The sequence below is a fragment of the Drosophila simulans genome, chromosome 3L (genome assembly GCF_016746395.2).
Source record: "Drosophila simulans strain w501 chromosome 3L, Prin_Dsim_3.1, whole genome shotgun sequence".
Taxonomy (NCBI): Eukaryota; Metazoa; Arthropoda; class Insecta; order Diptera; family Drosophilidae; genus Drosophila; species Drosophila simulans.
In genome coordinates, this window is record NC_052522.2 from 7,216,972 (window position 1) to 7,229,686 (window position 12,715).

Below are 12,715 nucleotides of genomic sequence, written 5' to 3' on the forward strand. Positions count from 1 at the left end.
ACAATAATTTAAAAATTAACGTATATGCTATTTTAGTAACACCAAATTTACATGTTTAGAAACCCGACAAGTATGATAAACAATATTAATCTATATTTTCAAAATTAATGCGACTCGACGAATAGATCAAGTTCATTGCGCAAAAACAGGCATCTTAAGCCACCATTGTAAACAAATTATTATTATTATTATTAACTATTACAGGTTTCGAAGCAATCCCAACTCAAAAACAATCCAGCTATTCAATAGCTTCAATAGATTTCCCCGATCACTGGTCGTAGGTAAGGAAGTTATCCAACCCGGTGAACTGGCGCGCCAGAGCCCTACCATCGTCGGTGGGCGTGCTGAAGGCGATGCACTCCCTAGCGATCTCCTGGCCGAGCACCGTGTGGCACTGGACGACTCGAAGCAGCTTGCTAGCGATCCCGCTGCGCCGCTGCAGAGGAGAAACCCAGATGCGTGAGACGCCGCAGCTGAAAGAAGGCACATTTTAGCCGTTGACAAGGGAAGATGCATGCATATGGGGATGTCTTACCTGGCCGGATAGCTCTCCTCGCTGAAGTAGTCCGTGCCATCGACCTGGATGAAACGATGGGCCTGCGAGAGGGGCTGCACCAGGCAGAAACCCACGATCTGCTGCTTGCGCACTGCTATGAAGGCCACAAAGATCTTTGGCACAATGTACGAGGAGTAGCCCAGCTCTTTGTCCACCACGCCGATGAGATCCCGCAGCCTGTCGAGCCGAGCTGCCGGAGCGCGTTCGTTGATCCGTATGATGCGGCCGTCGCTGGCCCACTCCGGATAAACGGACACAATGTCCTCGTCGATCCAACCCTTGAAGCGCAGCACATGGATGGAATTGTGGTACTCGCGATGCAGCATCTCCTCCTCCGGTTCGTGCACGGTGTACACCAGCCCGCACTGCTGACACTGCCGTGCTCCGAAGGCCTTTTGACCAGCATCAATCTGGTACTGATTCGATCCTCCCGCCGCCGTTAGCAATCTCATCGATGTGTCCGGCCGACGACGCAACGATTTCTGGACAACGGGCTGCAAGCGTTGAGTGAATATGGGGAAAAGCTTTGGCTGAACTTCCTCTACTGCTGCCGCCTCCTGTTGTGGTGCAATGGCCACCGCTGTATTTTCCACTGTTTCCATCTGAGCAAGCTGCGCAGCCTCCTCGCTGTTTACCACCATGTATAAATTGTCCACAATTTGATTGGCTTCCTCCTTGTAGTTATCCGGATTGGCAATAAAGATCTCAAAGTTCTTTTCGGTGCAAATGTTGTTGCTAATGAGAAACTCCAGCAAGATTTGCTGCTGCTCCACGACATTGGGATCGTCGGTTTGGTATGGCAAACGTTGACGAAACTCAGCAAAGGGATCAATTTCCACATCGTTCGCTTCTGGTGCATACTCAATTATATCCGGTAGGGGCTCCGTTTCCATGCTCGTCTCCTCCGCATCCATTGGCGTTGCCTGTGCCACCGGATTCGCTTCAACAATCTCATCAACCACCGTATCGTCCAGATTCTTCAGGATCGCATCCACAGTGGCCTGCTCGGCGGAAAATATCGTGGCCGACTTGACGCGCACTTGCCGCGGCTTTCGGCGTATCGTTTGGACGAGTTCAATCTTGCCCTGACTGACGCTGGCCCGGATGTTGTCCGTGATTCTCACCTCCATGCAGGTGCTACTTCGCCGGCCCGATTTGAAGAACTTTCGCTTGCTTAGATCGGCTGGCTCGGCGGTTGGGGATTTCTGAACCGGCTCGTGGCGAATTATCGGTATGATAGGCTCCACCTCGATGATGGGATCAATGTCTTCAACATCACTAAGATCAGAGAAGTCGGCGGATGTTTCTTGCCATGCGGTTGCTGGCAGATTGTTATTGTTGTTAGCATCGTCGGCTTCAATCACACTCAATGGTTTGGCCATTTTGATCGGGTCCTTGGCATTACGGAGAATCTGGTGGACTTCTTCCACTTTGGCGCGCTCTTCACGCTTGGTGGTGATCAGGTTCTTGAGCCGTTCGTTGCTCAGCGAGTTGAGAATGTTGTCCATATCGGTGGCTGGCAGTCGGTTGGCAAAACCGTGACGCTTGCGTATTTTGTGGCGAACTCCCTTATTAATGCCCAAAAGTGGACGGGAGGTTGGCGAGATTTTCGTAGGTTGTTTAAGCGAATTCTTGGATATGGACGGTCGCTTTCTTGACTTTGTGACCGCTTCTCCACTGTGGGAATAGAAGGCCATGGTGGGAATGCTGCTGCTCAGCGTCACCCTGCGCATCTTGCTCTGCGGCGAACCAGAGTCGGAGTCCGCTGAAGGAGCAGCCTGGGTGGACGTTTCAGGGTGCTGTCGCTTTTGCGGCTTATGATCGTATGCTTCTTCGTCTGATTCGGGCACCTCGAAATCAATCTTCATACCACTTCTTGGGCTTTCTGGCCATTTTGCTGCGGCTCCTTTGGAAGATCTCGCTGTTTTATTGTCATTCGACTTGAAAACTTCTACTGGGGATTTGGATCTGCTACTGGTGTTTTCTATCTTAAATGCTTCTTTTTTAATATCTCGGTTTTCTTCGTCATCCGACCTCAAGTTCTCATGTACATGGGCAGCGGCCTTTCTTCGGCTATTTCTGGTTTTTGGACTGATGATTTGCGAGCTCCTTGTTTCACGAACTTCTGTATTCTTCCTGAAGTTCTTACTGCTAGAAGGTTTCCCGTCCTCCGACTGGGACTCTTCATCTGGGCTCGTTTTCTTCGGTTTAGTTGTATGCACTTGGGCAGTGGTCTTTAGGCTGTGGTTGTGTTTCTTCTTTGATCTTTCTAACATCGATCTTGGATCCTGACCTTTCATTAGCATATCTGCCACCTTGCTTAGCCTAGTCTGAAATGATTCTGGGGAGGAGAACGAATCTGGATCCTTCTGCGCACTGAAGGTTCGTGGACTGCGTCTGATGCTAGTTCTGGCTCTCGAAGAAGGAGTTCCTTCAGAGGAAGAGGTGGGCGACGACATTGAAGAATCAGCTCGCTTTCTTTGGACCCTCAGCTGGCGGGGACTGCTGTTGCGACTGTTGCTGCTGCTGTTGCTATTTAGCCGCATGGTGGCTGTAAACAATTGGGGCAGCTGCTCCGCCGTGGCAGTCATGACTCCGCCACGGGTTTTCTTGTTCTCCTTGTTGGTTTCCGGGCTGCTGTTCGCACTGCTGCTCGACTTGGCGGCGCCTGCGGCAAAGAGACTCCTGCCCTGCCTGTTGGCCGCCACATGGGTCTTCAATGGCAAGACACCCAGACTGTCTACGTCCGCATCATCCTCGTCGTCGTTGATCTGGCGGAGCCTGGATCTGGGACTGCCGAACAGTTGCCGCTTGCGCTCCGAAAGGCGCGGAGTGGCCATGCGACCGGGACGCCCACTACCCGTCGGGGTCTCCATGATCGCGCGCAAATCTTTTATTTCGCATTAACTTTGTCCAAATTGTGACTCCTTCGCGCTTTTTTGTAGCTGCCTAGTGTTGGGGGTGGTTGGATCGATCGGGGTCTCTGCGGTCGTTTGCCAACACTTGACAGATCGTCTGTGTTTTTACTGCAATTTTTATAAATACTAAATACACTACATTGTTTTTAAATGTTTTTACAGCAATGTTTGAAAATATTAAATAAATTGCAATGTAAATATTTTCTGTTAGTTATGATTTTTTCTACCACATTTTACATTTAACATTTTTCCTTGAAACGATCAAGTCAGCTAGCAGTTTTCGGTAAATTATTTGTACATATTCATTCTACAATTTCTGTAAAGTAAATAAGGAAGGAAGTCAATTATTTCCTTGATCCGAGACAAAGTTCCATTTATTGAGTTACAATCATAATCGCTGAACTTTCTATAACTTTTTCCAATCTTCATATATTTTAAAAATTTTCGCATTATTTTAACCGATATTTGTACAGAGTTAAAGTGACCATAACGGGACAAGCTCTTGCTGGTATTTCCAGCCAAGTCAGACTCAGTCACACTCTTCCAGACGTTACACAGTCATACTGCGGACAAAGGACAAATCGATTTGGGAAAATCTGCTGCTCGGCCCGGAAAGTAGAAAGAATAAAACTGTGCATTTAAAATTTAATTTGCAGCCAAACCCCGCTGCCGATCAGGTAAGTCAGCTCCTCCACATTATCCATACCGCATTTGAAAGCCACGCCAACGAAAGCAACGAGAACCGTGAGAAAGTGTGAACTCTAGCCGCCGCCATCTTTTTTTTATGTATGCGTTAGGCCAACGCCAATAATGCGAATTAAAACCGAGTTTATTAAGATTACTGGCTAATCGCGCTCCTTGTGCTGCTGCCTAAATGTTTACCCTTTGCTCGTATTGGTTAAAATAGAAAAAAATTGCACTGTCTTCTCTCTTCTCTTGAGGTATCGCGTTTGTTCGTCGCCGTCGTCGTCCTCCAACCGCGGTATATACATACAAACATATCGGCAAATATATATATATATATATATATATTTTCGACGCAGCCGCCGCCGCCGCCGCGTAGATATCCATTTTCCGGGATTACCCCACCCAGAGTGATATAAACGATATAACCGTGGACGACCACGCAGCGGAACCCGCTGCCGCCATGCCCGGAGCCGGCACGTTCAAGTTATTCATCGGGAATTTAGACGAGAAGACACAGGCCACCGAGCTGCGTGCACTGTTCGAGAAGTACGGTACCGTCGTCGAGTGCGACGTGGTGAAGAACTATGGCTTCGTCCACATGGAGACGGAGCAGCAGGGTCGCGATGCCATACAGAATCTGAACGGTTATACGCTGAACGAGTTCGCCATCAAGGTGGAGGCGGCCAAGAGCCGGCGGGCGCCCAATACGCCGACCACGAAAATCTTCGTGGGAAATCTAACGGACAAGACGCGGGCGCCGGAGGTGCGGGAACTGTTTCAGAAATACGGCACCGTCGTCGAATGCGACATTGTGCGCAACTATGGTTTTGTCCATCTGGACTGTGTCGGTGATGTGCAGGACGCCATTAAGGAGCTGAACGGTCGCGTTGTCGATGGCCAGCCGCTCAAGGTTCAAGTGTCGACCAGTCGGGTCCGCCCCAAGCCGGGCATGGGCGATCCGGAGCAGTGCTATCGGTGCGGAAGATCCGGGCATTGGTCGAAAGAGTGTCCGCGACTGTACGGCAGTGCCGGAGGCGGACGCGAGCCGCCATCGCCCCTCAGCGCCGGCGGCTACAGAGATCGCATGTACGGTCGTGACCCGTATCCGCCGCCACCACCGCCGCCGCCGTTCCTGCGTGACCGCATCATGGATGGCTTTAGGGTAAATTCAGCATCCATTTTGCCCCCCGATCAAATCATCCATTGTGCCCATGTATTATTCACATTCTGTGCTGCTACTAATCTGAAACTTGTTTTCCCACCCGCAGGACTATGACTACTATGACCGCCGCTTCGAGGACTCACGCGATCTGTACGAGCGTCGCTATCAGACCTCGCGAATGCGCGACTTCCCACCGCCGCCCATCTCTCGCCGCGAACCCATGCCTCTACCGCCCACCTTAAGCGGTAGCCTGCGCTCCTGCAGCGTTTCTCGTGGATACGACACTATGTTCAGCCGGCGTTCGCCTCCGCCGCCGCGTAGCAGCAATGGAATGAGTCGTTACGGGTAGGTAACACTTCGAGTGATTGAAATGTCGCACTTTCTTTTGCAAATATGTATGTACTAAAGTTAATTCTTATCAGATGACTAAGTTGTACATACTTACTTGCAAATAAAGACCAAGAAAGTGCTTTGTTTGATGAAAATATACAACGAAATGTTAAAATGTAGATAACATACGTATATATCCATTGAACCTATTTTGAAATCAGTTTTTAATGAGTTATTTTCTTTCTCACCCCAGCTCACCCACTCCACATGGTTACGAGGACTTTAGTCGCGATGCATTCGACGAACGCATGATTTCGTCGCGCGGAATGCGCGGTCCATCGCCGCCGGGTCGCAGATATGCGCCCTACTGAGATGAGTTTTACTATCACGGCAGCAGCTGAGTAGCGGTTGCACTACCCATGCCCCTGCCCATGGGTCACACTTTCTACCACACAACCAGCAATCGAAGAACGGCGCCTGGGGACTGCTGGCTGCTCTGCTGGTCGCCAGCGACGGCCTACTACCATAACCACCAAGCACACCAGCAGCACATGCTGATGCCGACGACAATTTCACAACTGTGGCTGCCGCCTTGGTAAACCACATACATTTTACTAAGCCCAAACTAACCATTACTCGTACACTTAAACAAGAAGATGGAAACACGTGTCGAAGCATCCTTCCTACTTGCAAAACACGCCTAAAAGACTAGACAACGACGTGCAACCTCTACACATTCATCCGTAGTACCAATAAACGCATATTCAGTCGAAACTGTGCAAAAATAAACACTGTATTTTAAAGCTAGTTTAAGGGGCAGTATTGCAACGATATGTCTTAGATCTACGGATGCTCCATCGCCAGTCGTCGTTACGCATGTGAAATGGAGTGCTGGCTGCCGTGCTTGCCCAAAATGGGCTGATCGGGAGACAGATCTTCCGGTGGGGTACCATTGTGCTTATCGGGTGAGTGGTCGTCTAGCAGCTTGCTACCATTGTGCTTGTTCAGTTCTTGCAGCTCGACAGGTGTTGCCTTCTCGAATGTTGGCGGGATTAGTAATCGACTGGGAAGATAACAGGTTATTTATTGTGGGGAACCCCATTTAAAAAAGAAAAGTATTTCAGCTTACTTGCTGCACTGTAACCAAAACATGGAGACCAGCATCATGGCCGAAGTAACGCCGAAGGTCCAGAACGTGCCCAGGCGCGTGTAAATGGATCCCACGAAGACTGGACCAAGGACGCGGGACAGACAACCCGAACCGGTCATCCAGCCCATCCAGACGCCCTGCGGCCGAGGTCCCAGAACTTTGGAGAATATGGTCTGAATGAGAGTCACCCCAATGGGATATCCTATCGAGGTGAAGGCAAATCCAATGATGAACTGCGTCAGGGTCAAGGCCGGCAGTTCGCCGCACCATTTCTGCGTTGTGGGGCAGCCCAAGAAGATGGGATCGCTTTCGCTCAGGTTCCAGCTGGCATTGAAAGGCTGCGCCAACTTTGGCGGATCCGGACCCCAAGGCACGAAGAGCACGCGACCGAGAAACATCAGCGAGAATCCGCCCCAGATGAGCACATAACGCTCGGCGATAATCTTGCACATGGGCTCAATCAAAACGAACGTGACCAGGGAGACAATAGCTGCGATGGTCATCATGATGCCCATGTACCATAGGGCCTCGTCGTTGGACCAAGCGAACATATCCATTGTCAGGGATGTGCCCAGACTGCAAGGCGAGGAACCAATCATATATAGCTCAAAAAAAAAGGCACTCTGAGGATTACTTACGTCTCCAGCAGCACAAAGTTGAATACCAGAACAAAGAAGGCGACGATCAAAGTCCATGCGGATAGATAGCTGGGCTTAATGCCCTTCCAAGTCTCCTTCTCGGATGTGCCGCCCTGCATCACCATCACCTCGCGAGCTGCAATTTTGTGCTCCTGAAGGAGTGTTCAAATTTAATGCCACTTTTAAGCGAACCAAGTAACCTGGTCACTCACCTCAAACACTCCGGGCAGGAACATCATGAAGTTTCCAATGCTCATCAGCACATTGATCCATCCGGATGCCGTGTACATGTTGAAGTGCATCTTGCCCCACAGCCAGACGTGTCCCTGATCTCCCAGCGGTGTGACTGCCGCCTGCAGAGTCGGACCAATGATGAATCCGAGGACCTGAGCCAGCGAAACCATTGCAACGGCATGGGTGCGTTCGCTGATTCGCGTCGCAGCGGACAAATAGGAGCGGCACAGGGCAATATTCGCCGAGCTGACGCCGATGAGGAAACGCGAGGAGAGCATCCAGTACTTCACATTGTCCGGACGCAGTTCCAGCGAGGAGTATATGCCGCTGGCCAGCGTGAATAGAGACAGCGATAGCAGCAGGGGCAGACGAATCTTGCCCAGCTTGTTGCCCCACCACCCAAAGATCGGACTGAAGATCATTTGTCCCAGCGGATTGGCGGCCACAATCAGACCCATGAACTCCTTGCCCGCATCCGGATCTAGCTGAAGAGAGATGGGATTGAAAAGCAGCTGAATAGCGTGGCCAAAATGGGTACGCACCTTGTTGAGGTAGGGCCAAATGCCTGTGAGAATGATGCTGAAGCCCAAAGCCATCAGAAACATCGTGAAGTAGATGATGCGGACGGAGCGCCAGCGCTGCTTGTACTCCTCCAGCGTCTCCAGGCCATCGTCCACATCCTCCGGCAGTCTTTTGGTTTCAAAGCGAGCGGAAACTCGGCGGGCAAACTCCATAATTGGTTTGCTGTGATGTTTGTGTGATGTTTGGTGGGTGGGTTGACTGCGATGGATGTGTCTGCTGGATTTCACCGCCACTGAGTCATTCTGTAAATGGATTCGAATGAGTTTTTTTTTGATGGAGCTTTTGTGAATGAATGTGTCAGTTGTTGGACATTTTTTCTCTGATTGTATAAAATGAATAAGCCTTTTTGTAATAATTTTAGCGAGGACTAAGAGCATTTTTGCCCCATGAAGTATTGTAAATATTAATATTACACTTATCAGAGTAGAGTTTATCTCGAATCGGTTCCTCCAACTACTTGAATATGGATGGAATGGATTATCTGCCAGCCGTCGCGTGATTATCCTCCTTCGAAAAACCGAAGATATGGAAAACAGTTGGCTGAACTTATCACACAAATTGCGGAAGATAAAGGCAATCAATATTCAGCTGTTTGTAGTTATTCGTTGCCATGTGCGGTTGTCTGTAGGGCGTTTTTCTTTAGTAAGAGCCACTATCACTGTGAGTATGCCGTTGTTTTTGTTTATATGGCATGATAAGGTTCGTCAGTTTATTACATGATTTCATTTATCAGAGCCAAAGAAAATGATTCGCCAGTACAGGGTACGAAATAAAAACACTATGCTATAACTTTAGTTTACGATAGTGCAACAAGTGCAGCGATTAGCCATATCAATCAGACTTGTCCACTTCCTACATCAATCAAATCATCACTGGTTGAAGATCACTCCGTCGCAAATCAATTTCTGATTGAATATACCAATTGCCAATTGATGCACTTGGTTGTTTTCAGTTGAGCGCCACATTCTCGTTCTCGAAGTACGCAAACACACACACACATCTTTCAGATACAAGATACTAGATATGAGATAGCGACCGTTGATCTTTGGCTGCCTTTTGTTTTTTTTTCGTTAAGCTACTTTGCCTTTGCACTCTTTGCTTTGATTTTCAATTATTTGGCCCGCCTTCTGCAGTTTACTAAGTTGTATTTTGATTTTTCTTCACACACTGTGGCACAAGTATGTAAATTAAATGAAAACATGCACTCTTTGTTTTTTTGAAATTACTCTTTCTTTGTCTCACTCTCGCTCTCCCGCTTCCTCTCACTCGATTTTTGTAATATTTAACCAACCGCAAAGAAAGCGCTTTTCTCCCTCTACCAATGGCTATATCTGTATCTGTATCTACGTCCATGTATCTTTCGGTGCATCTAGAACTCAAGGGCACCCCCCCACCGCGCGCATCCCTTTTGTGGGGCTTCCAGCGGGTAATGCACCTTTTACCAATCGGGCTCGGTGTTTTAACTACCTGTTGCAGCGGAACAGCGACGACCACTGGAGATGAACGAACGCGACGGACTGAACTGAACTGACGCGGCAGCGCCTGTTGCCAACAAATCGGACGACGCGTCGCCACAGAGCGCGTTGGAGCTGTCCGGAGAGAGAGGAGCACTCGGCAGATAACGCCCGCGCCCGAAAGTATGCTACTAAGATAATCTAATTCCTCTGTCATCTGTAAGATAGATCGCAAAATAGTCCCTAAGCATAGTATAGTAACTTGTTAACAATCCATGTAAATCCTTATTATACTAGATCATCAGTAGGAAACATGTATCTTTGAGATTCGATTGAAACAATAAGGAAACTGAAGAATGGAGTTCCCTAAAAACCTGTATAACCTACCAAACTTCTACCTGCGTGGCTGAATACTATATGGACTCAATTGAAAACGATCTTTAAAAACGCCATCATAATGTTACGGGTACATAAAGATCTTACCACTTCAGATAGATTTGTGAGTTTACATAGTTTTCTAGAATGTGAGAACTGATGTCCTGTGTTCTAGAGTTAAATAAAGTAGTAGTAGTAGACTTTGGTTACAAGAATCCACTCAGAACTACTTAAATAATTTCGCTGCTACTGCAGAACACTATAATGTGCAAATTTATTTGTTTTTTGAGAGCCCAAAATGCCTTATAAATATACAACAAATGATTATAATAATAAAAGTGAAAGTAAATTGGGTCTGTGGGGTCTACAGATTTCCCTGTGCCTGCTGCAAACGCATCAGTCGCCGCTGCCTCAGCCAGGGCAGCAGGAGTCCACCTGGACGCTGGCCGGGGAGTGGAGCTCGTGGCACAAGGACCATTGGGGCAGCCAGGGTGACGGCTTCGGGTATGATCTCATTGCGTCGGAATCCACGGAAGGCGGCGCTCGGCCTGCGTGGCACACGATCCTCAGCCTGGCGATCCTTTTTCTGCGGCACATCCTCGTTCCTAATATTCAGGCTGAAGACATCTCCAGTACGTGGATCGGAGGACAGATGACTGACCGTATCCTGGAGCACCTTGGGTATCCGCTCCACCACCTGCAAGGCGTCGCGAAGTGGTCGAATCTCTCGCTCCGGCTGCTGGCGCGACTGCTCCTTGGACGCCTTGCTCTTGGCGCTCTTTCGGAACAAAGGACTCTTCTTGTTCTTACGCGAGAACGGATCCTTCTTAAGGGGAGCGGGGCGAGTCAGTCGCGAAGCAGCCTGCTCCAGGAACCATGGTTCCCGACGAGCCGGCTCCTCCAGCTCAGCCTGACGCTTGAATGCCGATGGCTTGGCTGATGCACGCTGCTGTTTCTGCCCTCTAGTGCCCAGTGGCGAGGGACGCACCAAGGAACTCGCAAAGTCATTGAACCACTCCAGGTGATCGACGGATCTCTTGTGCCTTATCTGCTCCGAAGCCTTGGATGGCGTTTCCAAGGCATTGGCCTTACGTTGAATGACCAATTTTGCGGAGGGCTTGTAGATGGTTATGTTTGAGCGACGATTTCGAGGCGACTGCACCGAAGTGGTGGCGCTCCTGGCCACCAGATCCCGCTTCTGCTCGAACTGCTGGGCGTTGCGCACAAAGCGATTGTTGCTCGGTCCCTGGATGACGATTTCGAATGGTAGATTCAACGTCTTGGCATTCATCTGCATGGTGCGGATGCACTCAGTATCGGATTGGTCGTCATTACACTCGCACAGGCACTCCTCGCCGCAGTAGAAGCCCAAACAGCCGCAATGCTCACACAGCGCCTTGCAATTCTTCTCGAGCTTCGACTCCGTGAGGGGATTCACATTGCTACTAGCTTTCGTGGAGGTGGCCAATGTCGACGACGGTTTGGTCGTCGTGCTGGACACAATAACAGCTTGGAACTGAATAGCAGCCAGTAGAAGTAGCACCGTATAGCCACTGAGGCTGCTCTTCCGTATCTTTTCCGTCATCATTGTGGGTGCTCCAGTTCAAACTGTCTGGCCAATTGCGATGCGCAACCGATTTTATAACGCTGACCAGGTGAAATCGTAGATGTTCGTGACTGACAGTTGATTCTAGCTTACAGTTCGCCGGAATTTATGCTGACTTCGTGTGATCTTGAGACATTTCCCAATTGGGTTCTCTAATTGAGTTCTTTGTGCCGGTTTTTTGGTTTTTTTTTGGCACACTTCGGCGTGCCAAGGCCGAATTCCCGCACTTGAACTTGGCCCAGAACACACATAAATCTTTGTTTACAGCGTTTATTACAAAAGAAACCAAACAACGAGTTGCCACTGAAGTCATCAGCGGCGCTTGCCCTTTCCCTTCTTGCCGCCACCACCACCCCCAGATCCGGATGCATTCGACTGCGGCTGCGACTGCTGGTGGTACGAGTCGCCGGGTTTGTTCTGTCGCGTCTTCAGCTGCGGTATCTTGCTGGCGATATGCAGCATGATGGACTCGCGCGTGGGAAAGTCATTGTTGTACAAAGTGCCATCGACATTACGCAGCTGGACGCGCACACGACCACGGAACTCCATCTCGCTGCTGTTTTCGCGACAGTACTTCTTGTTCTCCATGAGGAACTGCAAGTTGGACACGGACAGCACATCGCGGATCTCAATATAGCTGGGATTGTCCACACAGTTCTCCTTGGGCAGCCGGCGGCCCTCCTGGCGGGTCTTTTTCCTATTGATGTAGGCGGGATATACGCAAATCCATCTGTGTTAACAACAATAAGAGTTACATGTGGGATCGAACTTTGTGTTTTGCTGGCCAGTGCCTGGTCCCTACCGCTCCATATCGTTGTGCTTCATGCTGGGGTCCCAGTGTTTTAGCATGGGAGCTGCTGTCGCCATTTTGCAGTGAATTCCTTGTTTGTTTATTGCAATTCGTGTGTAATTATCAAAAAGTGAGCTAGAAAGCTATTTTCCACGCAAGCAACCCAATTGAAATAGCGATGGCAAGTGCAGCAGGGCGAGTAATCGATATTTGGCGAGATGGAGCCAGTAATG

The 12,715-nt window shown here is 49.3% G+C and overlaps 5 protein-coding genes across 8 annotated transcripts; 1 reads left to right on the forward strand and 4 right to left on the reverse strand.

Annotated features, from left to right (window-relative positions):
* Positions 1–71: 71 nt before the first annotated feature.
* LOC6737115 (N-acetyltransferase eco) lies at positions 72–3,602 on the reverse strand. The gene is made up of 2 exons (XM_002083926.4): positions 536–3,602; positions 72–473 (listed from the first exon to the last, which is right to left on the reverse strand). Exons 1-2 carry the CDS (start codon positions 3,430–3,432, stop codon positions 269–271), a joined length of 3,102 nt encoding a protein of 1,033 aa, XP_002083962.2. The 5' UTR covers positions 3,433–3,602; the 3' UTR covers positions 72–268.
* A 359-nt stretch (positions 3,603–3,961) lies between these two features.
* On the forward strand, positions 3,962–6,442 carry LOC27209382 (RNA-binding protein lark). Of its 3 annotated transcripts, XM_016184814.3 has the most exons (5): positions 3,962–4,151; positions 4,416–4,456; positions 4,518–5,323; positions 5,430–5,668; positions 5,907–6,442. In XM_016184814.3, the coding sequence occupies exons 3-5, from the start codon at positions 4,622–4,624 to the stop codon at positions 6,022–6,024; spliced, it is 1,059 nt and encodes a 352-aa protein (XP_016030743.1). In that variant the 5' UTR covers positions 3,962–4,151; positions 4,416–4,456; positions 4,518–4,621; the 3' UTR covers positions 6,025–6,442. The 3 variants fall into 3 exon arrangements, with proteins under 3 accessions (XP_016030743.1, XP_039148937.1, XP_016030744.1); XM_039293003.2 differs by having other exon boundaries at positions 3,963–4,151; positions 4,416–5,323; XM_016184815.3 differs by lacking the exon at positions 4,416–4,456 and having other exon boundaries at positions 3,963–4,151.
* Positions 6,429–9,819, reverse strand: LOC6737118 (major facilitator superfamily domain-containing protein 8). Of its 2 annotated transcripts, XM_044923134.1 has the most exons (7): positions 9,725–9,819; positions 8,218–8,499; positions 7,654–8,160; positions 7,442–7,593; positions 7,178–7,379; positions 6,783–7,109; positions 6,429–6,716 (listed from the first exon to the last, which is right to left on the reverse strand). In XM_044923134.1, exons 2-7 carry the CDS (start codon positions 8,407–8,409, stop codon positions 6,642–6,644), a joined length of 1,455 nt encoding a protein of 484 aa, XP_044779069.1. In that variant the 5' UTR covers positions 8,410–8,499; positions 9,725–9,819; the 3' UTR covers positions 6,429–6,641. The 2 variants fall into 2 exon arrangements, with proteins under 2 accessions (XP_044779069.1, XP_016030747.1); XM_016170063.3 differs by having other exon boundaries at positions 6,783–7,379.
* Positions 9,820–10,324: 505 nt separating this feature from the next.
* Positions 10,325–11,778, reverse strand: LOC6737119. The gene has a single exon (XM_002083930.4). The coding sequence runs from the start codon at positions 11,672–11,674 to the stop codon at positions 10,451–10,453; it is 1,224 nt and encodes a 407-aa protein (XP_002083966.1). The 5' UTR covers positions 11,675–11,778; the 3' UTR covers positions 10,325–10,450.
* A 170-nt stretch (positions 11,779–11,948) lies between these two features.
* On the reverse strand, positions 11,949–12,684 carry LOC6737120 (signal recognition particle 19 kDa protein). Its single transcript, XM_002083931.4, has 2 exons — positions 12,495–12,684; positions 11,949–12,422 (listed from the first exon to the last, which is right to left on the reverse strand). Exons 1-2 carry the CDS (start codon positions 12,557–12,559, stop codon positions 12,005–12,007), a joined length of 483 nt encoding a protein of 160 aa, XP_002083967.1. The 5' UTR covers positions 12,560–12,684; the 3' UTR covers positions 11,949–12,004.
* Between the last annotated feature and the right edge of the window lie 31 nt (positions 12,685–12,715).

Coding starts and splice junctions, on each gene's coding strand:
- LOC6737115 (XM_002083926.4), bottom strand. CDS start 3,432: ATGGAGACCCCGACGGGTAGTGGGCGTCCCGGTCGCATGGCCACTCCG. Junction 474..535: donor GAGGAGAGCTATCCGGCCAG/GTAAGACATCCC, acceptor GCCTTCTTTCAG/CTGCGGCGTCTCACGCATCT.
- LOC27209382 (XM_016184814.3), top strand. CDS start 4,622: ATGCCCGGAGCCGGCACGTTCAAGTTATTCATCGGGAATTTAGACGAG. Junction 5,324..5,429: donor GCATCATGGATGGCTTTAGG/GTAAATTCAGCA, acceptor TCCCACCCGCAG/GACTATGACTACTATGACCG. Junction 5,669..5,906: donor AATGGAATGAGTCGTTACGG/GTAGGTAACACT, acceptor TTCTCACCCCAG/CTCACCCACTCCACATGGTT.
- LOC6737118 (XM_016170063.3), bottom strand. CDS start 8,409: ATGGAGTTTGCCCGCCGAGTTTCCGCTCGCTTTGAAACCAAAAGACTG. Junction 7,594..7,653: donor TCCTGCCCGGAGTGTTTGAG/GTGAGTGACCAG, acceptor ACACTCCTTCAG/GAGCACAAAATTGCAGCTCG. Junction 6,717..6,782: donor TTTTGGTTACAGTGCAGCAA/GTAAGCTGAAAT, acceptor TTATCTTCCCAG/TCGATTACTAATCCCGCCAA.
- LOC6737119 (XM_002083930.4), bottom strand. CDS start 11,674: ATGATGACGGAAAAGATACGGAAGAGCAGCCTCAGTGGCTATACGGTG.
- LOC6737120 (XM_002083931.4), bottom strand. CDS start 12,559: ATGGCGACAGCAGCTCCCATGCTAAAACACTGGGACCCCAGCATGAAG. Junction 12,423..12,494: donor AAGCACAACGATATGGAGCG/GTAGGGACCAGG, acceptor TTGTTAACACAG/ATGGATTTGCGTATATCCCG.